This window comes from Dromiciops gliroides, chromosome 3 (assembly GCF_019393635.1).
Source record: "Dromiciops gliroides isolate mDroGli1 chromosome 3, mDroGli1.pri, whole genome shotgun sequence".
Classification (NCBI taxonomy): Eukaryota; Metazoa; Chordata; class Mammalia; order Microbiotheria; family Microbiotheriidae; genus Dromiciops; species Dromiciops gliroides.
This window is the reverse complement of record NC_057863.1, coordinates 71,683,454-71,710,268: the sequence shown is the minus strand read 5'-3', so window position 1 is coordinate 71,710,268 and position 26,815 is coordinate 71,683,454. Positions and strand designations below refer to the sequence as shown.

Sequence of the window (26,815 nt, the reverse complement as noted above, 5' to 3'; positions counted from 1 at the left end):
ACTGTGCAGGGCCCTATTCTAGGCTCTAGGATAACCATCCTCTCCTCACGCGGCAGATTACTTAGGAAAGTCTTTAAGGGCAGGGATGACACATGGAACACAATGTGAACTGGAGAATAGCAGACGGTGAAGGTATTTAGTAACAACCATAGCTTACATGTCCTGCCTCTCAAAGCTCTTCCATATTCTTCATTGTATATGATCTTCCAAGCCACCCTACCCGAGAGCTAGGGGAATAGTTAGTATCCCCATTTTGCAGAAGAGAGGATTACCACCCAGAGGTCTAGTAACTTGCCCAAAGTCACACCATGTCCTTGTCAGATCCAGCACTAGAACCTAAGTCTCTTCAAGTTGAGTCAGCCAGCATTTGTTAAACACCTACTATGTGCTGGGCATTGGGTTAAGTTCTGGGGATACAAAGAAAGGCAAAAAACAGCCCCTACTCTCAAGGAACTCCCAGTCTAATGGAGGAGACAATGTACAAACAAGATGTATACAGGAAAGACTGGAGATAATTAGCAAATTAGAATTGAGGGAGTTTGAGAAAGGCTTCCTGTGGAAGGTAGGATTTTAGCCAGCACTGAGGAGGTATTAGATCATGCGCTCCTTAAGGGCAGGGACCATCTTTTGTGTTTCTTTGTATCCCCAGAGCTTATCCAGAACCTGGCATATAGTAGGCGTTTAATGAATGTTTATTGATTAACTAACTTGAAGGGAAGCCAGAAGACAGAGACAAGGAAGGAGAGAATTTCAGACCCAGAGCTGGGAGATTGAGTATTGGGTGTAAGGAGAATCAAGAAAGCTGGTGTCACTGGGTCTCAGATGAGGAGTAAGTTGTTAAAAGAATAGAAAGGCAGGAGGGGGCCAGGTGATGAAAGGCTTTGAATGCCAAACAAGATTTTATCTTTGATTCTAGAAGTGATAGGGAACCAATGGAATTTATCAAAGGGAGAGAGGGAGGAAGGAAGATTAAGATAGTTAAGCTCATCTTTTTTTTTTTTGGTGAGGCAATCGGAGTCAAGTGACTTGCCCAAGGTCACACAGCTAATAAGTATCAAGTGTCTGAGGCTGGATTTGAACTGAGGTACTCCTGAATCCAGGGCTGGTGCTCTATCTACCGTGCCACCTAGCTGCCCCATTAAGCTCGTCTTTGCTGGAATCAGCTTAAATTACCTTATAAGAGCTGTTGTAACCACTTATACCTTGGGATTGTCTACATTTAAAGTGATGGAGAAAAAATGTTAATAAGCAGATTAAAATTCATTATTAAATGCATTATAGAGGCAGATAGGTGGTGCAGCGGATAAAGCACTGGCCCTGGATTCAGGAGGACCTGAGTTCAAATGTGGCCTTAGACACTTAACACTTACTAGCTGTGTGACTCTGGGCAAGTCACTTAACCCTCATTACCCTGCAAAAAATAAAAATAATAAGGGTTTTTTGTTTTTGTTTTTGTTTTTGTTTTCGTTAGTGAGGCAATTGGGGTTAAGTGACTTGCCCAGGGTCACACAGCTAGTAAGTGTTAAGTGTCTGAGGCCGGATTTGAACCCAGGTACTCCTGACTCCAGGGCTGGTTCTCTATCCACTGCGCCACCTAGCTGCCCCAAATAATAAAAATTTTAAAAGCATTATAAAATAATGCAGATTAAAAATGTACACAATTGTGGGTGCGTTCTTTTTTCCTTACCCAAACACCCCTGCTCATGCCTGTACTTTAAGCTCATTTTGACAGCTGAGAGGGGTTTGGGCTTGAATGGGGAGAGACTTGAGGCAGGAGGACCAACCATCAGGCTATTGCAGTAGTTGAGGCATGAGGTGATGAGGGCCGCACCAAGGAAGGTGGTGGCTTTTTCTCTGTGCCTTGGTTGGTCATCAGTAGTACACGAAGCAGCGATGATTGTCCAGGATGATGAGTCCAGGAATCCAGGCAGATGTTAAACTCTGGATCTTTTTGTCCACAGAAGTGGCAGCAGAAGGAAGCCCTGCTCCTTTTCTTCAACAGAACAGCAGAAGCGAAAGTTCAGCCTGCCACGTAAGTGATGCACCAGGTGCCTTTTAAATAGGATTATGTTGTTTGGCTCATGTCCCTGTCCTGTTAAAGACTGTTCCAACTTGAAGACAACATCGTGGCTGTCTTGGAAAGAAGTGTTAGGTGACCATGCCCTCATCTACCAGAGACATAACTGGGATAGTGCCAACTGCTACAGTTCCACCAGTTTCTGGCTGCTTTGGAGATGAATCCTGTGGTTACCAACCCCTGCTTGCAGGAAGTCTTGTTCCAACTTGGAGATGGGAGTGGGGATGGATGCTGCCACTGAGATTTTTGTTTGCATTTGGTGGGACAAGCATATAGTAAAGTACCAGCTAGCAAGGACGGGACACCTGGGTGGGAAAGGTGGGATCAGGGCAGAAGTATCCTATAACTCTAATCATTTCCAAGAACCTTCTGACAATGCTCATCCTGGAAACGTGGGGCATTCAGTCCGTACCTGTTGTGTATCTCTCCCTGCCTGTTTTCTGTTGACATGTTTTTCTCCATAGTTCTCCTTTGCCATCTCCATCAAGCAAGCAATCAACATTTATTAAGCACCTACTATATGCAAGGCACTGTGCTAAGCACTGGGGATGCAAAGAGAGGCAAAAAACAGTTCCCATCCCATCTTTGCTGTTACCTGCCCCTTTATCTTTCTTTCCCTTTATCCACACTTGACCAGCTTAGACCTGTGAGTTAAGAGCTGGACAGTGGACACTTTTTTTGTCAGTGCTTCATCTCTCTGGGGTAGATGACCTCATCAGACTCAAAAAGCACCCCAAACACAGGAAGTACTGATCTAAAGAGTAAATTACCATTTACTCACAGGCAATTAAAATCAGCTGTCTGCATGAACCACAAGCGATACACATTTTATCTTGAAATGAATCACCTGTTTTTGGTGTTCTGTTCTAAATCCTCCCCCATTTTCTGTTCTTGAGAGAGGAGGAAACCCACCCTCTTACTCTCAGTATGATGGAAAGTTGGGGGTGTTCTGTCAACAAGCAGTTTGGCTGACTTTTTGTTGTTTAGAAGTCATGCAAGATTCTGGAGCCATAGTGGTCCAAATGGTGAATTTAGTGTGGGTGAACAGTGCCAGAGTAACAGCCGGGAGCACCCAAGGCCTACTTCTCTTGGCCCCTGTCATCTCTCCCTCTGTGTTTTCAGGGCAGTGAGAAGAGTTCTCCATGTTGTTTGTACCTGTAGCTCTCAATAAAGAGGCCAGTGAGTCTTAGCCAGCTCTCCTTCACCCTCTGCACAATGCCCTTTTCATTTATGACGCCATTAGGATGCTAATGAACTCCAGATGTGGTTTTTATTGTGTGGGGACTTACCCACTAGAAACTGATTTGAATTGCCCCCACCGTCCCATTCCTCATAGGCTGCCGAACAGCAGATGGTAAGGGTGTGTGCTCTCTCCTTCCCGAGCTAGTGACCGACAAACCCTGGTGTCATGTCGATGTCTTCCTCCCCAGGCCCTGGGCCTGGAGCCCCCTCATTACCTTAGTTCTTAATTCCAACATGTGTCTCAAGTCATAAATAACTTGGCATATGTAAGATAGTTATTATGCTTAGGGACGAAATTGTGAAAATACCAGTGACCTAAATACCCTTGGCCTAATGGAAAGTGGGCAGTGAACCTTCAAGAAATGTCATGATTTCTGCCTCTCCTCCTTTTTGCCTTTTCTTTTCATGGAAATCTGAGTCTCTGGTACAACTGAGGGTATTGGGGGGACAGAAAAATAGACTAGGGAAGAGAAGCTTGTGCTAGTTCTTTTGGGTCAGCCTAGAGTTGGAGGGCTCTATGACTTAAAAAAACAAACTCTGCAGCACTGCTTACATAGTTAGAAAGAAGGAAAAGCCTTTAGTTTCAGAGCAGTTGGATGGATTGTGTCTGGTCCTCTATCCTTTTCATAGGATTTAGAGATGGCAAGAGACCTTACAGGTAATATAGCCATCTTGTTTTATAGATGAAGAAACGTAGGGCCACAGTGTTGAGGGATTTGCCCCAAGTCTCCTCCTCAGTGTTCTAATGAATCGGTTACCAGTCCAACCAACCACAACTGAATTTTGCTCTGGGGCATTTGTTCAGCAAACATTGAGCACTTGTGTACAGGGCTTAGGTACTGGTGGCAGACATTTATAGGACACAGGCTCAGCTGTGAAAGAGCTTACAATTTATGGGGGTTTTTTTGTTTTGTTTTTACAGGGCAATGAGGGTTAAGTGACTTGCCCAAGGTCACACGGCTATAAGTGTCAAGAGTCTGAGGCTGGATTTGAACTCAGGTCCTCCTGAATCCAGGGCCATTGCTTTATCCACTGCGCCACCTAGCTGCCCCTGAAAGAGCTTACAATTTAATTGGGTTGTGCAGGTGTCTTTCTGGCTTGTGTTCTTATAGGTTATTAAACCACTCCTTGCCGTCAGCTTTTCTGCTTTCATGAGATAGTGCTAGCTTAGACATGACCTTGAAACCAAGGCATTATCTCTAGAGACTGAGATGTCAGGGAGAACTAAGAGCCCCCAGGCAGAGGCCACAGCCCAACTCTAGCTTTGTACCATATCAGTGGTCAGCCCTCAACAGATGAACAGTTCCATAACGATGGTTTTTTTATTGTTCTTGTAAAATGCAGTCAATATATCCTGGATTTGTTGGAAAGTGGAAAAGAGAAGCTCCTAGTATTTGCACATCACAAGCTAGTCCTGGATGCCATCAGCGATGAGCTGGAGAAAAAGGTAAGAGAGAAGTAAAATTTGATACAATTTTTGCTACTCAGGTGGCCCTCGCCCTAAATGGAGGTCTGTAATAGTTGTTCTTTTTAAAATTATTTTATTTCATTTTAAGCTTCATTCTCCTCTTCTCATCTCCTTCTACCCCAACTGAAAAAGCAAGAAAAGCAAAACCAATTACAAATAATGTATAGTCAAACAAAACAAAATCCCACATTAATCATATCATATATGCATGTACACATATAAACATATATACACACATACCTGTATATTATATGCATATATACACTTTTTTTTTTTTTTTTGCGGGGCCATGGGGGTTAAGTGACTTGCCCAGGGTCACACAGCTAGTAAGTGTCAAGTGTCTGAGGCCGGATTTGAACCCAGATACTCCTGAATCTGGGGCCGGTGCTTTATCCACTGCACCACCTAGCTACACTCTTGAGTCTATGTCCTCTCTGTCAGGAGGTGGGTAGCAAGCCTCATCCTGAATCCTCTGCAGTTGTGAGTGGTCATTGGGTTGATCAGAGTCCTAAGCCTTTCAAAGTTGTTTGTCTTTATGATAGCTTTGTTATTATTATTCCTGGTTCTGCTCACTTCACTTAAAATCAGTTCATATAAATCTTCCCAAGTTTCTCTAAAACAATATAGTAATGGTTCTTATAAAATGATCTTTTTTTTGTTCTGAATTTAATGAGAGGGGAAGAGAAGAGCCAAATTTCATATGCAGAGAAGAACAGAAAAGACATGAGAAACTATGAATCTCTATTCCATACAGGTTTTTTTAAAAAAGTATAAAATAAATTCAGTGTATTATTTTCAAAGCTTTCTGTCTTGTCTATGTTTCCCTCTGAACTTCCCTTCTGTGCATTTTTAGAAATGCATCAATGACCTTATAAAAAGTGTACTTAGATTTCCAGAGACAAGTCTCAGATTTTGTTTTTGGAAGTCACTGGCTCATTTTATCCTTCCTTTTTGTTTTTGTTTGCTTGTTTATTTGTTTTGGGTTTTGGGTTTTTTGCAGAGGGCAATGAGGGTTACACGGATAGTGTGTGTCAAATGTCTGAGTTTGGATTTGAACTCGGGTCCTCCTGAATCTAGGGCCGGTGCTTTATCCACTGCGCCACCTAGCTGCCCCCTACTGGCTCATTTTAAAGGGGGCCTTGAGGGTGCTCTTCTGTGGGATATAGCGGGGTGACCCCAAAGTCATGCTTTAGAACAGGGGTTCTTAACCTTTTGCATGTCTTAGATCCCTTCAACAGTCTGTTTGGTAAAACCTATAGACCCTTTCTCAGGATCTAGTTTTTAAGTGCATAATATAAATAATGGTCATAATCCTATTAATTTTATAATAATTGTAAGAAAACCAATTATATTGGTTTATTATTATTCTTATTGATTTATATGGATTACAAAGGAAAGCATTTATGTTGGCTTATTATTATTTATATTCATTACAAAGGAAACCAATTATAGTGAAATAAGGTTACCAAAATATATTTTAAAAAAACAAGTTCATAGACCTAGGCTAAGAACCCCTGCTTTAGAAGAGCCCCTAAAGGACTTCCTTTATTCTTTTTCTTCCTGAGTAAATGAGTGCCAAATGAATAAGAGGCAAGATTAGAGAAGGAGGTGCCTCCCCCCACCCCTTGCAACATGGAAAGAAAAGTATTTAAATAATTATCCTATGTGTTTTTCTTCTTCTTTTTTAGGCTCCTTCTCCTCCACCCTCTTACCAAAATTCTTTTGTTAAACACTTTTCTCCATGGCACTGAGATAGACTGTTTACAGAGCAAGAAATGACACTCCTCTAGGAGCTTCAAGTTCCATGGTTTTTAATTGCTGCTAAATGAAATGAAGAGAGGCAGTGTGGGACAGGGGAAAGAGCTCGAACCTGGGAAGCAATAGGACCTGAGTTTGATCAGTAACTCTGCCATATATTCCCTTGACCAGATCCCTTCCATTTCCTGTACCTCAGTTTTCTCATCTGTAAAAATCAGGGAATGAATACTATTTCTTTTGTTTTTGGTGCTGTTGTTTTTCTATTTTGAGGTTTTTTGTCATTGCTCTGATTTTTCTCTTATAACATGACTAATGCAGAAATATGTTTAATGTTATTATGTGTATGTATGTGTGTGTGTGTGTATATATATAAAACCTACATCAGATTACCTGCTGTCTAGGGGAGAGGGGAGGGAGGGGGGAGGGAGAAAAATCTGAAATTGGAAAGCTTGTATAAACAAAAGTTGAGAACTATCTTTACATGTAACAGGAAAAAAAAATACTTTATTAATTAAAAAAAAATGAAGGAATGAGACTAGAAGACCCCCCAAGGTCCCTGCAAGCTTTAAATCTATAATCCTACAAAAGGCTTCTGGGGGATATGCCATTTAAACCAAACCCTACCCTCTTTATCTTTTGCATCCTTGGCAGGTTCTAAAGGTACCATTCCCCTTTTAAAAAGTAAAACAATTTAATGGAAACCAAAAGTCTCTGTCTTTCAGATATCCCCATAAAGGAATCCTTTGTCTCACTAGAGGCAATGCTTTTTTAAAAAAATTAAAACATTACCATATTAGTCATTTTGTACAAGAAAACTTGAATAAAAGAAAAAATGTAAGAAAGTGAAAAATATCATGCTTCAGTCTGCTCCATCAATATCAATTCTTTCTTTGGGGGTGGATAATATGCTTCATTAATCCCTTGGGATTGTCTTGGATCATTGTATTGTTGAGAATGGTTAAATCTTTTGCAGTTCTTCATCAAATATTGCTGTCTCTATGTACAGTGTTCTCTTGGTTCTGCTCACTTCACCATACATCAGTTCATACAAAGGGGAAAACACTCCAATGTCTCTGCCAAGAGAACCCCAAATGGGGTCATGAAGAGTCAGATGTGAGTGAAACAACTGAACCTTACCCCCCCCCAAAAAAAACCCCTCCTAATTAGTGTGAATAATAAATCCCCTGAAGTGGTTTCATGTGTTCGATTTTGCACTACTTGAAGTTGTTATTGTGTAAAATATGGTCATTAGTTCTGATCCAATGGAGATTTGCAGTGAGAATTCAAGTAATGAGACCATGTTGGGGGATTCATTTTTCACACTCATCAGGACCTAGCTGTATGTATATATCAAAAATACTTAAGTGCAACTGTTCTTCTGTGTGAATAAAAGGGCTTAATTCCCTTCCCTTTTTTGCTACAAAAGTTTCCATACCCTGCTCTATCTCAAGGGTTTTCTTTACCCCCCCCCCCCTGATTTTTATGGTATCCATCAATATATTTCTTTTCTTTTCTTTTCTGGTGGGGCAGTGAGGGTTAAGTGACTTGCCCAGGGTCACACAGCTAGCAAGTGTCAAGTGTCTGAGGCCAGATTTGAACTCAGGTCCTCCTGAATCTAGGGCAGGTGCTTTATCTACTGCGCCACCTAGCTGCTCCGTCAATATATTTCAAGTCCAAAAAGCATTCTGTGACCAAAATAATTTAAGAAGCCGCCTTTTGGGGGCAGCTCCCAGGGGGTTGCTCTTGCTTGTGATCAGGGTGACTGAGAGGCCTGGGAGTGATCCTTCTCTCTCCTTGTCTCTCCAGCAAATTGGCTACATCCGCATCGATGGGGCCACACCCTCGGCTGACCGCCAGGCCTTATGCCAGCAGTTCCAGCTATCTAAGCCTTGTGCTGTGGCTGTCCTCTCGATCACAGCGGCCAACATGGGGCTCACCTTTTCTGCTGCTGACTTGGTGGTGTTTGCAGAACTCTTCTGGAACCCGGGGGTAAGGCGTGTGACAGACCTGGGCTCCCTGTACATTGTGGAAGGGGCAAAGGAAGGAATCCTTTTAAGAAGGCAAGGCTGAATGTCTGGTCTTCTCTGGGATCTTGATAGCACATGTTCCTCCAGAGACTGTCAGGGTATAAGAATAATAATAGAGCTTTATGTTGGGACATAAATGTTGACCTCCCAAAGCACTTTAATATCTATTGTCTCATTTTACCTTCACAGCCATCCAGTGAAGCAGATAAAATAGGAGTTATTATCTCCACTTCACAGATGGGGAAAACTCCAAAACACACAAATGAGTTGAGAGATTTAGAATCATAGAATTCAGAGACGTTATGGGGACCTTTAGAAACCACTGAGTCCAGCTCTCATTTTATAGATGAATAAAATACATAGGCTTATATATTTTACATTTTACATACCTACAAGAAACTGAGGCCCAGGGAGGGAAATTGACTTGTCCAAGGTCACCTCACTGTCAAGACCATCTAGGTGGTTGGTTAGAGGCAGAGCAAGGACTAAACCCTGAATCTTTCACTCAGCCCTATGCTCTTTCTCTTAGACTCCACCGTGGCTTGCTAATCTTTCATTCTATAAAGGATGGGGGACTTTTTTGTTTTGTTTTTTGTTTTTTACCCCAAGCACAGTTATTGCTCCTGTTGGTCTCATTCCTAATTTTGAAGACCGTCTATCACTTTGGCATTGAGGAATCTTTTCAGCCTCATTAAATTTCTCTCTGAATTTCTGAGAAAGTAGTCATATTTCTTCTCTGAATTTCCACGTAGCATTTATGAAACACAATTGTATTGGTTTAATTAAGATTGACATTTACAAGTCAGCAACAAATGACTCTGGGTCACACACTCATGAAAGAACACTAGCAAATTCTGGGTTATTTGTTTAAAACAAAAGACCCCCCCCAGCAGGCAAACTAGTCTTCCTAAAAGGTCATTAGATTCTCCACTGGAGCACATATTTAGCCATAACTCCCCAGAAACAAAGCTTCCACTGCCCTGTATGTCACAGAGGAGATAGAGGGAGGTGGAGGTAGTTTTCTTCCACTCACCCATCATGACTACAACAGTTAAATCTATTAAATGACAAATAACCCAGGGCAGAAAAGTATAGTGGAAAGAACCCTCAAGGAGAAGTCAGAAGACCTGGGTCCCCAGTGCTACTATTTACCAGCTGTGTGAACTTGGGAAAGTCATTTAACCTTTCTGAACCTCAGGTTCTTAACTGTGAAATGGACAGGATGATACCTATCCTGTTGAACTTAAGGAATTGTGAGGATTGAGTGATGTAGCCCATGATTCCAAAGCACTTTCATGTAAAGCCCTATACTGATGCACTAGGGTAACCAAGAAAATTATGCTTTATTGTATAGCAGTAAAAGCTCTTTGAGAAAGATGGGAGTGGGGAGAAGTGATTTTTGAAAAAATATTAATAACATGCTACGATTGATTAGAATCCTTTCTCTTTGGTCCTTTTATTCTTTGGGAAACCTAGGTGTTGATCCAAGCTGAAGACCGTGTGCATCGCATTGGGCAGACCAGCTCAGTGACCATTCACTACCTGGTAGCAAAAGGAACAGCAGATGATTACCTATGGTACGGATTGACCAGCCCAGGGAATTTAGCAGCTTTGGTTTGGTTCAGGGGCTGACACTGGAACACCTTGTGGGAACACTGGTGGACGCTGGTGGAACACCTTGTTGATACCCTAAGAGCTTTCTTCTTTGGTGGAGGACTCTGATACTTATTATAAATAGTCCACTTATCAGTGCTGCCTGACTTCAGCATTGGTACCATTCTTACCCTTCTTCACTAGCTTTTAGTGATGGTCTACAAGATTAAGGCCTTTATGCTCAGCACTACAAAGGATAAAAAAAATGTGGTCCCTACCCTCTAGCTGTTAACAGTCCAAAGGGATCCAGTCTAACAAAATTTTTTGAGGGATGTTGTTTGTTATTTGCTTTAGAATTCTTTAAAGCCCCAAGACTAATATCCACCACAGAATGTATTTAGTATTAAATGATACTAGGTGATTTCTCAGAGTGTTAGTATTATTATCCCTAAGGAAGTGACTTACCCTAGAATAGTCCCATGGATCTCATCAATCTCAGTATGTAATAGTAATGATTCCTTTTGCATGTGGGTTGAACAGGATGGCCAATGAGATCCCTTCCAAGTGGAAAATTCTGAGTGGAGGTCATAAATCTACCCTAGATTTCTCATCCTGGGTGTTTCTTGTATATGTTCTTTCCATAGATCCTCCATAGACATTATGGACATCTGGAGGGGGTGGGGCACGCACAGGTTGCAGAGCAAAGAATCAAACTTTACAGCCTGAGTTTGGTCTATTGCTTAATGAAAGGTTCCCAAACTATCCCTGGTTGATCTTTTTTACTATTACTAAATTTTGTGAAAATGTTGACTTCTTATAATGGTTCCTGCCTTCTGTCCATTCTTTGAGCCTGATACCCTTGGTTTCTTTGCCTTTATTGGGATATATGGGTTGACTCCATTTCCCTTTATTACTGAATCAGTTGACCCTGTACTCCTTAACTATTAGTACTAACTCATGTTCCCTCCCTCTTGTAATCCCCTCAGATATTGTGTCCCTGAAAACTACCTCCTACCACCTTAGCCTTACAGCAGAACTTCTCAGCTTGTTTTTTTTAATGTATTTTGATAATTATGTTTCATTATAATTTGTTTCCTCTATAAACAATTGTATTTTCTTGTATGCATTTAAAAAAAATCTGTAGGCTTCATCAGATTTGCACAAGGGTCCATGACACAATAAAAGATTAAGAATCCCTTCTTGGGGGGGAAGCTAGGTGGCAGAGTGGATAGAGCACCGGCCCTGGAGTCAGGAGTACCTGAGTTCAAATCCGGCCTCAGACACTTAACACTTACTAGCTGTGTGACCCTGGGCAAGTCACTTAACCCCAATTGCCTCACTAAAAAAAAAAAAAATCCCTTCTTGGGGCAGCTAAGTGGTACAGTGGATAAAGCACTGGCCCTGAATTCAGGAGGACCTGAGTTCAAATATGGCCTCAGACACTTGACACGTACTAGCTGTGTGACCTTGGGCAAGTCACTTAACCCTCATTGCCCCCCCCCCCAAAAAAGGAATCCCTTCTTTAGAGAGTTAGCCTGGGGGCAGCTAGGTGGCATAGTGGATAAAACACCAGCCCTGGATTCAGGAGGACCTGAGTTCAAATCCGGCCTCAGACACTTGACACTAGCTGTGTGACCCTGGGCAAGTCACTTAGCCCTCATTGCCCTGCCCCCCCCAAAAAAATGAGAATAATAGAGAATTAGTCTGCTATCACACCCATACTTATTCCTCATGTCTTCAGTCCCACTATGGCTTAGCCCAAAGCTTAAAATGTGGGGTCACATAACCGAATGTGGCGGTTGTGAAAAATTTGGCACTTGTTTGATTTGTATACCTATTTTATATATCTTCATTCCCAAGGTCACATAAAAATTTCTTGGTCAAAAAAGGGTCACAAGTGGAAAAAGTTTTAAGAAGCTCTGGCTTAATCTATAGAATTCCTTTCCCCAGGTAATCAGGAGAGCTATGTTTAGATTGTCCAGTTTGCTCTTGGCCAGTGGGTTGCCTTCCATTGATTGAGAGGTTATGTACAAGGCATCTAGAGATGTGACACCTCTCAATAGTTCTTCTATCCATAGTTGCTGGGCATTGAGGCTGGACACTCAGGGCAAACAGGTCGGAGAATACCATTGGTTAATGAATAAGAGCCAGTGACTTTGGAGGCCCAGCTCTGTCTAGAAAAAAATCAGCCCTCTATTTTGTTTTTCCTTTTCTATAATGTGACAGTATTTCTTAGGCATCCCATTTGGAAAAAATTGGAGTCTAATTATTTTATGAGAAACACACAGAGGATTAGTATTCAGATTGAAAGGGGCAGATAGTTTAAAGTCACCTTCCTGCCTCAACATTTGCAAAACAAATTAAGTATATAGTAACTACCTTGGGGAGGGAGATTGGCAGCTCCAATTTCAAATGGCTGATAGTTTTGTTCAAGTTATGATCACTCACAGTCTTTCATTTTCCCCCTTCAGGCCTCTGATTCAAGAGAAGATTAAAGTCTTAGGCCAAGCTGGGCTTTCTGAGACCAAATTTTCAGAACTGACCGAAGCCACTGATTATTTTTACAAGGTAACACTGGGGTACGGCTCCCTCCCTTGGCCAGGGTAGGAGAAGGCTTTGCCCTGCTTTAAGGCTATTGTGTGAATGTTAGCATAGTATGAGTCATGCTTTCTGACTTAGTCTGACCTGGAAGTACAAGAAGAGATGGCGCTGACACGCATACTCATTTCAGTTGGTTTTTACATCCCTTTTGGGGAACATGCTGCACTTAACCCCTGAATACTTTATGAATATCTGACGGTCACAAAGCAGGGACGCCTCACAGTCCCTGCTTATGTCAACAACCACTAGAAGCCAAAAATATCCTCCTGAGAGCTCTTGACTGTTCCTCAAGTTCTGTTGAGATCAGAGAGACAGGAATCCTCAAAGCAGTCACCCAGAGGGGCCCCGGTGGAAATGCACATGAGCAACAGCAAGTGGGAAGACTATTAATACTAATATGTCACATTTCTGAAGTCCCTTCATCCCTATTGCTTCACCCAATTGGCACAGTGGGTTGCTCTGAGTAATTAGTCGTACCATTTTACAGATGGGTAAACTGTTCCCATGGTAGCTGAGTACCTTACCTAAAGTCACAGATTGAGTGAAACTCAAATGAGAGAGTCTGTCAACTTGTAGCCCAGTTTCCTTTCTTCTTAGTGAGAGCTAGAAAGCTGTATGCATTCCCAAAAGGTGGTTCTTCCTGCTCTTTGTCAGTATCTTTCCTAGGGGAACAGCATTGAAAAGGCTGAAGAATGAGTTTATTCCCTGGACAGGGTAGCATTATGCTTTGATGTCTATCCCTGAATCAGGTATCTAGTTGAATAAGTACTTCCAACTCTCTACTTGTTAAATCTTTTAAAAATGTTTTTAATTTAATTTCTTTCAATTAACTGAATGCACTTCTGCACAACTAGTGAAGCAAGAAACTCAAAGGCTTCATCAGGAATTCTTTTGCTACCAAGTGCATGGCTGGAAGTAAGAAATGAGAGCTATTACTTTATGATGGATTCCTGTTTCTTCCTTCATGCCCATCTCCCAGGACCTCTCGCAGGTCTGCTTTGGAAGGTGTACCGTGGTATCAGATTGTTGTGGTGATTTTTATTAGCCCTTCTAGAAGCTGTGTGGGGTTCTCATATAGAAAGGAAAAACAAGCCATCTCTCCCTCTCAGGGCCTCCGGTGGCAGACTCTTTCATGCTTGGGAAGATGAATTGGACCATCCAAATACTGTGTTATTGCAGGCGGGATGGGCAGTTTGTGACTTTCATTTCCTATTACAATGAAAACCTCTAATTGTGAGGCTAGGCCATCACTTATCACATCTGCTTGGAAGTGGAAATTAACAATGGAAGAAAGACTGTAGGGTGAATATCTAAAATACCCGGAGAAGAGCCATCCCCAGGATCAGAAAGACCTGGGTTCAAGTCCTGCTTTTGATAAATACTCTATGTGTGACCCAGGGAAGTCACTTAACTTCAGTGCCCCAGGCAACTCTCTGGGACGGTAAATGATAGATGCATTGCCCATCTGTATTAGTAAGGTGGTTACCTTCCCTATGAAATCACAGTTCCAGAACCCAATATTGTGTTAATTACCAAATAATCTTGTTCTTAAAAAGGTCCCCTAACAGTTCTTGGTCTTGTGATTATATGAATTTAGTTAACCAAGTTTAAGTTGCTTTATGTCAGTCAATCATCATTTATTAAACGCCTACCATGTGCTATGCCCTGTGCTAAGTTCTAGATATAAACTTGCTGAGTGCAAACATATCTACTTGAAAAATAATCAAACCTCATTTGTCTTTTAAAAATAGTTCATAATTCAGACATTTTATGAATTTAGCTTGCCCTTCCCCCAGTTAGTCTAAATTAAGTTTTACTATGGAAAAAAGCAAAGCCTCACCTTGAAATCCTTTGGAAAAGGCATCTTATCCATCTGCATTTCAGCGGATAGATCATTTTATTAATTTTCCTTTTTAATTAAAGTAAGTTGGGGATAGTATATCTCGCATTACTAGAAGAAATATATTAATAAGTAGAAAGCAACCTTTTTTGTTTAGGAGACAGGGTTTTTTTTTAAAGGCATCATTCTCTTTAGATAATCCTACTAAATGAGACTAAATTTAAAAAAAAACTCTGATTTGGAAGGTTTTTCTATTAAGTGGTATTGGTAAAACTCATGGAATCAGCACCTCTTGTCTTTCTTGTGAGATAAGTACTGGCAGTGAAATTTGATTTATCCAGAAAGAGAAAATAGAGGGTTTAAATTAAAGGAATGACTATTCCAGCTAACGCAGAGTTACCTTATATATCATCTACATACTATAGAAAAAAAGGTACTATGGATGCTATTGCAGAAGAATGTTAATGTCACAAAGAAATTAAGGAGGTAGGTAAGGGAGGGAGCCAGTTTGGAAGGTAGGGGCTAACTTTACTTCTGTACATCCTTGAATTTGACGTGACAGTGGAATTTTAGTTGCACAAGTGCTGATCCAGTGCCTACTATATTTAGGCCACTGGTCTTACAAAGGAAAAAAGGAAATAATTTTGCTTTTGAGGACATTATTATAAATGTCTTGGGGTGGGGGAGGCACAGGGAAGTGATTTGAAAAGGGAGAAACCACCAATACCTGAGGAATTAAGGAAGATATGAGAGGGCTACTGGGCTGAGCCTTGAGGAAAGGTAGGGACTTGAAGAGGTGGAAATGAAGAGACAGGGCATTATAGACATTCCTGTGCAAAGGTGTGGAAACAGAATGTTGGGTTTATAAAGCAACTAATAGGCCGATTTGGCTGGAACATAGAGTGTGTAAAGAGGAATCACATGAAATATGCCTAAAAACTGCAGGTTGAATCCAGATTGCAGAGGACTTTAAATGCCAGGCTTAAGAATCTATATTTTATTCTAAAGGTAATAGGGAGCAACTAAAGATTTTGAGCAGGAGAATGGCATGGCAAGACTTGACTTAGCAAATTAAGTTGATGGTTTTGTGGAAGATGAGAGGGAGGGAGAGACTCCAGATAGGAGGCTGTTGCAATAGTGAAGGCAAGAGATGAGGAGGATCTGAATGATGGTAGTGGCTGTATTAGCAGAAGAAAACGGGACCGATGCAAAAGACAGGTTGGAGGCAAAATTGGTACGTTTCTGCAACTGATCGAGTCTGGGCAGTGAGGAAGATGGAAGGATCAAGGATGACGCTGAGGTTGTAAACCTAGAGCATGAGAGGGATTCTCTTTCCCTATGGAGAACTAGGAAAGTCTGGAAGAAGGGTGGGAAGTAAAGTGGAAAAGAGAGGAATCCTATTGGGCGGATGTCAAGTTTGAGATGGCTTGTGGAGATACACAGCAGATACCTGATTGATTGATTGATTGATTGATTTTTTAGTGAGGCAATTGGGGTTAAGTGATTTGCCCAGGGTCACACAGCTAGTAAGTATTAAGTGTCTGAGGCTGGATTTGAACTCAGGTACTCCTGACTCCAGGGCCGGTGCTCTATCCACTGAGCCATCTAGCTGCCCCAGCTGATTTTTTAAAAAATAAAATAACTAGAGTTTAGGAGAGAGACTAGGACTAGGTGTGTAGAATTTGGAGATATCTGCTTAGAGATGATAGGAGCAAAACTGTTTAGAGAGAAAATGGTAGAACCCCACGATAGAGTCCTGGGTTCTCTGAATCCGGAGAGTGATTAGCAGGTAGAGTGATGATCTAGCAAAGGACCCCAAAATGTCATTATAAAACAGGCAGCAGAACCAGGTAAGGGTAGTGTTGTGGAAGCCGGAGGATTGGGAATGTTGAGAAGAGAGAGGTTGACAGTATCAGAATCAACAAATGGGAATTGAGAAAAGATTGAGCAGTTTAAGAAATCATTAGTAACCTTGGAGAGCACTTTTAGTCAAGTAGTAGGATCAGAAGACAGATTGTAAGAATTTGAGAAATGAGTGGGAGGTGAGGAAGTAGAGACACCAGTGTTGACAATCTCTCTAGGATTTTGGCAGGGAAAAGGAGAACAGATGTTAAGACCATAACTTGACAGCAAGGCTAAGTGGAAGATTACTAGGGATGAGAGAGGCCCTGGGCAGGTTTGTAGGCAGCATGGAAGGTTCCAAAAGATAAGGAGAGACTGAAGGTGAGTAGGCCTAGGAACAGTGAGACAGGAAAGTTAGGAGAGGCTCTGATCAGAAAGGGGGATTGCAGGGTTCATTATTATAGAGGTGGCAGGGTGATATGTGATCTGCTTAGATATTTCATAGTAGCTACTCTCTGGGGTATGAATGGATTAGTTAGCCTCTGAGGTCCCTTCTAACTTGAATCTGCTATGATATGACCATCCCCTTGAGGGGGAGAATGGAGATATGGGTCATGAGAATTGAGGAAGCCAGAGTATCCAATGGGACCATAAGCATGTATATCAAAGTTCACAATATAAAGGCAGCATTTGAGGTGGAAAAGAACACTCTAACCCAGAAATGAACATCCTTAAGAAAGTACAGAGATGATTAGTGAGGCTAACACCTAGGCAAAGCTCTGCATCACTTAAATCCAATTCACATACAAATCAAGACATCCCCTGCTCTGATGTCATCAATTCTCTTTGAGAATGAAGGATGAATAATGGAGGGTAACCAGGATGTCAGTAGTTGATTGAGACAGGGTTCTGACTCAGATGACAAAGCCTCATGGAGTGAACTGCAAAGATAATGAAGTTCATTCGCTTGTCCACAGCAGGTCTTAGCAAATATTTGTTGATCAGTTGATTGATGGCTGAACGATTTTAGCAAAGAGATGATCTAGAAGTGGCACGAGAAACAAGTATATTTTTACTCCTCCTCTCGTCCCAGTGTGTCAGAGGGCTTGAAAGAAAGACCCCTAGTACTGCAGAGGGTCTCCAACAGAGGAGTTGTTCTTCAGGCAGTTGGAAATACAAAGCTACAGGTATCTATGTAGGAGTTGAAGAGGACAGCCGAAGCCCTGGGAGGCTTCAGTGAGTATAGAGAGAGAAGAGTAGAGGGCTGGTATTGATCCCAGGGGAATATCTACACTTAGGATTTGAAAAGAAAAGGAACCACATAAGAGGAGAAGCCAGGGAAGTGGACAATGTCAGGATTTATTAATGACTTAGTGTTTTGCATAGCCAGGGACCGTTAAGTGGTAAGGAATGCAATTAAGTATTGGGGCCCTGGGTAGTTGCATAGGAACCTCACATCTTAACCACAGTTGGAGAAGGGGTTTTGTGGAAATTTTAATCCTTTGAATGTTGCCTGAGACCTGGTGAGCTGGAAAGTGGGAAAGTCCATTGGGCATGAATAATGGCCTGGAAGAAAACCCTTCACTGCCCTCAATCTCATTCCTTGTTTCCTTTTGTTTTTCCTAAGACTATGAACATCTGTTGGTGTTGTGTTTTGTTTTATTTTGTTTTTAATCTGGGGAGGGGTGAGAAAGAAAACAAAGGTGTGTAAGAATCAAGATACTCAGTAGGTAAGTACTTTGGTAAGAAGAGATCTACTGAGATCTTAGTACCAAGGCTGAGCTCAGCTAGTTTCAGACAGACTGAAGGACTTCTTAAAGTGTGTGGCAGAGAACACTGCTTTGGGAGTCAGAAGGCCTTGGTTCAAAGCCCATGCCTGCCACTTGCTCCTTACGTGACCCTGGGCAAGCCCTTTAGCCGATGTAAGCCGGTAAAATGAAAAGGGTGGACTTTCTGTCCTCCAAGCTCTCTTTCTGTTTCTTCTAAATCCACAGTCCTGTAGATTCCAGTCCCCATTCTGCCCTTTATTAGCTTCATCACTTGGGGCAAGTCTATGTGAGTGTGTAAAAACTGAGAGGGAGTCAGGGTGCGGTATTCCTTTCCCCATTGGTTGAATTATCCTGCTTTCTTTTCCTGCCAAAGGATCCAAAGCAGAAGACAATCTATGACCTCCTTCAGGCATCCTTCTCGGAAGACTTGGAGGATGGAGACGATATAGATGAGGCTCTGCTCCTGGAGGCAGTGGAAGTGTGTGAGAGAGGAAGCTCCGCAGAGAGCGTTATCCAGGATGGGGCCAACCCCTGGGAAGAGAGCTCACCTAAGAAGAGGCGGATTACTGACTTTTTTTAATCAAAAATGACAAGAAAGCCTTGTCACTTGGCTCTTAGGAAGAAACAGACCTTAAAAGAAAATCACTGATTAAAAAAAAAGAACCACAGACACATTAAAATAAAGTAAGTTGCCTTCAGTTTTTTTCAACCTGCTTTCACTTCTTCATTTCATGGCAGTTTCTGGATTTTATTTCTGCTGTTCTGACTAGACATCATGAAGGAGTAGATAAAATGCTGAGCTGGATGAGACCTGGGTTCAAATTCTGCCTCTCACACCTACTGCTGTGTGACCCTAGACAAGTCATTTATCTTCTTTGTGGCACAAGCAACTCCTCTCCTAAGACTGATATACCAAGACATAGATACTTTTGATCTGTGTTTCTATACCCAGAACTGAGTAAATCCCATATCACTGTATTATTCATTATGTGATCCACAAGGTGGAAATGGTGTCCAGGGAGTCACCTAGACGTCTGGTTGGGCAAAGAGCATATTAAAGCTCATCTATTGGAGCCCAGAAAGGGCAGCTAGGTGGCTCAGTGGGTAGAGCACTGGGTTTGGAATCAGGAAGACCCATCGTCGTGAGTTCAGATCCACCAATATGACCCTGAGTAAGACACTTAACCTTGTTTGCCTCAGTTTCCTCATCTGTAAAATAAGCTGTAGAAGGAAGTAGAAAAACACTCCAGTATCTCTGCCAAGAAAACCCCAAATGGGGTCACAGAGAGTCGGACACAACTGAATGACAACAACCTTAGAGCCCAGGGTGGTTCAAGGAGGATGAGGACAGAGTACAGGTGGCATGGTTTGGAAATGGGTAGTCTTTTTCTTTTATATAATAAACATTTTTATTTAAAGTTTTCAGTTCCAAATTCTATTCCTACCTCTCCTCCCTGATTCCTGAGGCAGTAAGCAATCAGATATAGGTTATACATGTACAATTATGTAAAACATTAGCATATTAGTCATTTTGTACAAGAAAACTTGAATAAAAAGGAAAGAAGGAAGGAAAGAAAGAAAAAGAAAGAGAGAGAAAGAGAAAGAAAGAAAAATAAATAGCATGCTGCAGTCTGTTCAATCAATATCAGTTCTTTCTCAGCAAGTGGATAGTATGCTTCACCATTAGTCCTTTGGGATTGTCTTGGATCATTGTATTGCTGACAGTAGTTAAGTCATTCACAGTTCTTCATCAAACAATATTGCTGTTATTGTGTACAACATTTTTCTGGTTCTGCTCACTTCACGGGACATCAGTTCATATAAGTCTTTCCAGGACACATTGCAATCATATACTACAGCTTGTTTAGCCATTCCCCAATTGATGGACATTTCTTTGAATTCCAATTCTTAGCCACCACAAAAAGAGCTGCAATAAATATTTGAATACAAATAGGTCTTTTCCTCTTTTGGGGGGATGTCTTTGGGATATAAACCTAGCAGTGGTATTGCTGGATCAAAGGGTATACACAGTTTTATAGCCCTTTGGGCATAGTTCCAAATTGTTCTCCAGAATGCTTGGATCAGTTCACAACTCCACCAACAGTGGATTAGCATCCCAGTTTTCCCACATTCCCTCCAACATCCAAAATTTTCCTTTTTTGTTATATTTGCCATACTAATAGGTGTGAGCTGGTTCAGAGTTGTTTTAATTTGCATTTCTCTGATGAGTCATGATTTGGGCATTTTTTATATGACTGGATAGTTTTGATTGTCTGAAAACTGCCTGTTCATATATCCTTTAACCATTTATCAATTGGGAAATGACTTGTATTTTTTATAAATTTGATTGAGTTCTCTATATATTTGAGAAACAAGACCTTTATCAGAGATAACTGTTGTAAAAATTCTTTCCAAATTTTCTGATTTTCTTATAATTTTGGTTGCATTGGTTTTGTTTGTGCAAAATCTTTTTAGTTTTATGTAATCAAAATTATCTATTTGACATTTTGTATTGCTCTCAGTATCTTCTTTGGTCCTAAATTCTTCCCCATCCATAAATGTGACAGATAAACTATTCCATGCTCTCTTAATTTGCTTATGATATTACCCTTTATGTGTAAATCATGTAGGAAATGGATAGTCTTTACAACTGCTGATGATAAGATGGGTCAGTGATCAGTGTAGCATCAGCTCCAAAGTTAGTGACTCACCCTTGTTTTCCCCACCTTCATCTTTCCCCCTTCCCAGCAAAGGTGTTTTTAGTATTAGCATCAGCATCCCACAGAAGGGATGAATGAACTAGAAGTTACCATTTTTTCAGCCAAAAGAGAGCAGAGAATGGGGGAGTGGAGGGAGCTCCTCTTGGGGGCAGGAGGGCTTTTTTGGAGGTTACATAATTTGGAGAACATCATTAGCAGGGTCCCAGGGAGCTTAGCCTCTTGACTCTACCCTACTTGAGCTCCTCCCTTGCCTGGCCTTATTCCAGGGTATACCCTCTCTATTGGTACTTGCAGACCCAACCTTGTGACTAACCCCCACAATTTTCTCCCCTCTCGCACCCCACAGTAGGTAGTGTAGGAAGCTTGCAGTGTCACAGGGCTTCCAATCCTCCCCTGGCTGCACTCCAGGTTAGCTCCCTCACTGCTAAGAGCCCACCCCTGGGAGCTAATTCAGCCTTCAGGGACTAGAAGTAAAGAATACTCCTTCAAGTACCATCCACTGCTAGTTTAGCAAGAATTTATTACTAAAAGTAAGGTACTAGGTACTGATCACACAAAGATGAAAAATAATTCCTTCCTTCAAGGAGTTTCCACTCCAGGCTAGCCTTCCACCCTGAATAGCTATGGATCAAACTTGTTGAAAGTTGAGAAGGGTTCATCTGTTATAATGCTGGGATAAGGGACAAACGTGGGGAAACAATCCTTTTTCTAGGATATTATTGTCATTGTCATATACCCTCCTGCTGGCATTTGCTAGTGGTCTTACCATTAAATGAGATTTAAGAGGGATTTCTGAAATGTCCTTCATTCAAAAGCAACCATTATTCCTAAGTCTAATTAATTTGCATCAATTGCCTCTTCCTTCTCTGGATATGGGTGTTTGGCACTAACAGGTCATTTCTGTTGTCCCCCTCCCACCCCAAAAATCTGTGTGAATTCATGTTCAAGTGTGGCTTCCATTTTAGCTTTTGTTGACTTGTTTAGTTTAGGACCAGGGGCGTACCTGGAGTCGGAAGGACCTGAGTTCAAATCTCACATCAGACACTTACTAGCTGTGTGACCTTGGGCAAGTCTCTATCCCAATTCCTTTAAACATCTCGGACCATTTCCAGTCATTCTGATCTATATCTTCCAGATGGCTCTGGAAGAAACAGTGACGCTGGTGACTTTGCATAGCCCTGCATATCCAATTCACTGCAAGTCATGACATCGCCTTCCGATGTCATGGTCTTCTTCAAGAATGAAGTATGAACATATATATTGATAAAGATATCATTTAGGACCCAGGGCAAAGCTGGGGTTTTTGTGAGATATTGAACTATGAAATCACTTTTGTTATTTTATTAGGTCTCCTTAAAGAAGGTTCTAACGGTTCATCTCAGCACTCTTAGAACCCCAGGAGCTGGTTTGTCACCTCACCTGGCCAGGGCCTCTGAGGCAAAGTGCCTCCTGGTTCCCAGTGTGACCTTATCCAGCTCTTGCCTCTGGAGCAGGTTCAGGAAGTCTCCTTCAGGTGGCTGCAGGTGATCCAATTAGGATTGATGGCACAGGGCTTGGAATAGCTGTCTTCACTTCCTTCTTGGCTCCAGATGAGCCTTTTTCTAGGTCATGGTCAAACACTAAACATCAGGAACCATTTCCAAACCCCTGGCTCTCCCGGTGAACTCGGCACCAGAGGTTCCATGTCCTTTAAAATCTCTGCTCCTTGGCTCTGTGAGAATTTTTATTCCCTCAGAAAAGAGGAACAAATTGTAAAATGCTGGAATGAGTAATAATAATAAATTCAAGCCCATTTCTTATTTTAGGATTATGGGATTTATAAGTGCTATAACCCTCCAAATTTTACAAATAAAAAAAAAACAGGGAACAAGAGATATGAAAGGCCTCAGGGCACATTGGTATTAAGTAATGGAGCTGGGATTCAAAGCCAGGTACCTTGACTCCAAGTATAGTACCCATGCCACTTGAGAATACAACTAAAAGCAAAAATATAATCCCTGCCTTCAAAGAGCTTACATTCTCATGGCTTGAAGACAACAAATAAAAGGTTGGGAGGCCACTCTTCCAGGGGCATGGTGGAAAAAGTATGAAGAGTCCAGAGTGAAGCCTGGAAAAGAAGTTATATCTGTCCTGGGCATCCTCCCGGAAAATGGAAGTTGTGGCGAAAACCAGCCAGTGCAGAGATAGTCCAGAATCGTGAATGCATCCTGGAGAGGAATGAAGATATGCCTGGCTTGGGAGTAATCCTGGGAGTCACCAGTCCTTCTCACATGCCACTGCTGAGGTGATCGGCCACCATGCTACATCTGCCTTTCTCATCCTCTTCCTTCTTATTGAGTTCTAGGATTGCCAAGCTAAGAAGCATGAACCTCTCTCTCATGTTAACCACAGTTGGCTAAATTGTGCTTGTTAGCTGTTGAGGCCAATAAGAAAGGAATCAGGGTGGGAGCCGAGCTCCATCACCATGGGAGTGATGTTCTGTGAGATAAGGACCAAGGGCCAGTGCTCAATACAGGGGTAGATTTGTTTTGGCCTGCTTACATCCCATCTGAAGTATTTATTAAACACCCACTATGCGGAAGGTAACTGTGCTAGGCACCAGAGATACAGAAGAAACGAAAAATTGTCCCTGCCCTCAAGGGGACATACACAGTTAGTTGGTCAAACATCTATAAAGGCTTTACTATGGGCCAAGCATTGGAGATACAAAGAAAGTGTAAAACACAGTCCTTGCCCACAAGGAAGTCATGTTGCAATGGGGGATACAGTACGTACAAAACTGTACACAGCAGGGGCATCTAGGTGGCATAGTAGATAGAGCACCGGCCCTGGAGTCAGGAGGACTTGAGTTCAAATCCGGCCTCAGACACTTAACACTTACTAGCTGTGTCACCCGGGGCAAGTCACTTAACCCCAGTTGCCTCACCAAAAAGAATTTTTTAAAAAACCAAAACTGTACACAGAAGATAAATAATGGTATAAATAGAAGGTGATCTCAGAGAGAAGGCACTAGTGGTAGAAGGGGTCATAGTGGGGTGGAGAACCAGGAAGGCCTCCTGCAGAAATAGGGATTTGAACTAGGTCATGAAGAAATCCAGGGAAGGCAGGAGATAGAGAACAGCCTTATAGGTTAAGGAGACAACCAATACAAATGCCCATATAAAGTCAGGAGAGGAAAGTGCCAGCCACAGAGTCAGGAGCAGACCTGAGTTCAATCCAGCCTGTGTGATCTTGGGTGAGTCACTTAACTCTGTTTGCCTCAGTTTCCTCATCTGTAAAATGATCTGGAGAAGGAAGTGGCAAACCACTCACAGTTTCTTTGCCAAGAAAACCCCAAATGGGGTCACAAAGAGTTGGACAGGACTGAAACAATTCAACAACAAAAGAAGGCCAGTGTTGTTGAATCAGAGTATGTGGAAGAAAATTAAATGGATTGGTAGGAAGGAGACAGGTTGTGAAGACTTAAAAACAAAACAGTAAAAAAAAAAACAGGAAATTTCATAATTCGTGTGTGTGTGTGTGTGTGTGTGTGTGTGTGTGTGTGTGTGTGTGTGTGTGTGTGTAACCAGACCTGTGATTTCATTGGTATAGAGAATGCAGGGCAAGGAAAAACTCTCTACCAATGTAGGTCTCATCTTCATTTGTATAGACATAGAGAGTTGTCAGACATTGAAAAGTTAAGTGACTGGACCAGGACTACAAAGACAGTATGTGTCAGAGGCAGATCTTGAACTCAGGTCTTGCTGGCTTCAAAACCAGCTCTCCATGCTGTACACCAAGCTGCCTTTTCAACATGTAGACAAACATATACATAATAATATAACTTGATGAGGAGGTAACACTCACCACTAAAGGGTTTGAGGAAAGGTTACCTTTAGAAGATGACCCATGACTTGACCCTTGAAGGAAGCTAAGGATTCTAAGCATTCCTAGAGATGAGGAAAGGACGACTTTCAAGCATGGAGACAGGAACGCCACGTCCAGACAATGGGAGGCAGGTGACTCTGGCCAGAAATGAGAGAACAAGAAGGGGAAAGAGGTACAATAAACCAGAGAATTTCATCCAGACTTTAAAATGACAAGCTGACTTTTTAGTTTACCTTCGAGCCATAAACACCCTCAGATCCAGTCACTGGAGCATGGGGAAAACAAGAAAGGACGGCTCTTGATGGGACTTGACTTTTCTCCTTAGCTGTTGAAATGGTTTTTTGCCATTATTTTTTCTATTGAGCTTTGGAGCCTCAACACTGTGGCTTCCTTCCTTTTGCCAGCCTCGTGCATGCATGGTGTTGCTTGGGGTTTTAATGAAGCACAGGGGCTCTTCAAACCAGAAGTGAAGGGGACACAGTGGAGAGAACCTGATTATTGAGACTGTGACTGTCTGATATCAGCTGCTTCCTGTCTCCAAGCAGGATGTGCATTTGGGATGCTGGTGGCAGCTGTGAACACTTTCAAGGGGAAAATGTTCTGTCTGCCGCTGGAGAATTCCTTTGACTCAACAGCTAAAAGGACTTCTCTCTGGGGGCAGGTTTTTAATTAATTTATTTATTTTTATAAAGGGAAAGTGAATTCTAAGTGTTCTTGAAGACTCGAGGTGACTCAAGAGAGATTATGCTGAGGTTTTTATGGGGACGCATTATAGATAAAGTGTATGTATACCTGACAGCTCCTTAATGGCATTCAAGATGTATCTGTGTGTAGAGAAGATAAATTGAGATTTTATGAGAGGGGGAATTCTCTGAAGACCCTTAGAGCTGATTTTACCAAAGGGCCGTTCCCACTTCCTCCAGTTTGCTGTTTAAAAGGGATTGTTCAACTTGGACAAAATTACTCAGTACGTGAAAAAAAGGTCTCATTTTCTGCCATTCTCATGCTGGAGTTCAAGAGTGTGCTCTCTCTCTCTCTCTCTCTCTCTCTCTCTCTCTCACACACACACACACACACACACACACACACACACACACAAACACACTGTCTCTCTCTCTCTCTCTCTCTCTCTCTCTCACACACACACACACACACACACACACACACACACACTGTGTCTCTCTCTCTCTCTCTCTGCTTTATCCCTCTCCTCTACTCCTCTATCTCTGTTTCCTTCTCTGGTTCTCTGGCTCTATCTGTCTCTCTCACTGTCTCTGTCTCTTTTTTTAATGGGACAATGAGGGTTAAGTGACTTGCCCAGGGTCACACAGCTAGTAAGTGTCAAGTGTCTGAGGCCGGATTTGAACTCAGGTCCTCCTGAATCCAGGGCCAGTGCTTTATCCACTGCACCACATAGCTGCCCCCCTGACTCTGTCTCTTTTGCTCTATCTCCCTCTCTGTCTCTGTCTCTCCCTTTCTCACTCTTTCTCTCTCTCATGCTCTTGCTCTCTCACTCGTTCACTCGAATCCTTCTCTATTTCTGTCTCTGTTTCTTCTCTTTTTCTTTTTTTCTGGGTAGTGAGGATTAAGTGACTTGCCCAGGGTCACACAGCTAGTAAGTGTCAAGTGTCTGAGGTCAGATATGAACTCAGGTCCTCCTGAATCCAGGGCTGGTGCTTTATCCACTGTGCCACCTAGCTGCCCCATGTTTCCTCTCTTTCTTTGGGATCTCTTTCTTTCTCTGCCTGTCTCTGTCTCTCCCCCCTCCATTCTTATTCTTTCATTCGTTCTACCTTTCTCCACCAGAATCCCCTGAACAGTTGCTGGGTGCTTAAAGGCAGCGTAGACTAACAGAAGGAGCCATGGATAAGGGAGTCAATTCAAATCCTGGGTCTACCACCTAATGCTTGTGTTATTTGGGTCAAATCACCTCCCTTGTCCTCAGTTACCTCATCTATAAGATGGGGATGGGAGCTTCTTCCACTTCTAAATGAATGATGCAACGAGAAGT

General features: G+C 42.1%; 1 protein-coding gene across 3 annotated transcripts in view; it reads left to right on the top strand.

Moving 5' to 3' along the window:
* Window positions 1–19,677, top strand: part of SMARCAL1 (SWI/SNF related, matrix associated, actin dependent regulator of chromatin, subfamily a like 1) — an 82,788-nt gene extending 63,111 nt beyond the window's left edge. For all 3 annotated transcript variants that reach the window (XM_043995086.1, XM_043995087.1, XM_043995085.1), the window contains 6 exons: window positions 1,962–2,032; window positions 4,664–4,766; window positions 8,352–8,534; window positions 10,049–10,149; window positions 12,637–12,733; window positions 18,591–19,677. In XM_043995086.1, the coding sequence (XP_043851021.1) occupies window positions 1,962–2,032; window positions 4,664–4,766; window positions 8,352–8,534; window positions 10,049–10,149; window positions 12,637–12,733; window positions 18,591–18,797 (762 nt within the window). In that variant the 3' untranslated portion in view covers window positions 18,798–19,677. The remainder of the gene's footprint in view (window positions 1–1,961; window positions 2,033–4,663; window positions 4,767–8,351; window positions 8,535–10,048; window positions 10,150–12,636; window positions 12,734–18,590) is intronic.
* Window positions 19,678–26,815: the final 7,138 nt, after the last annotated feature.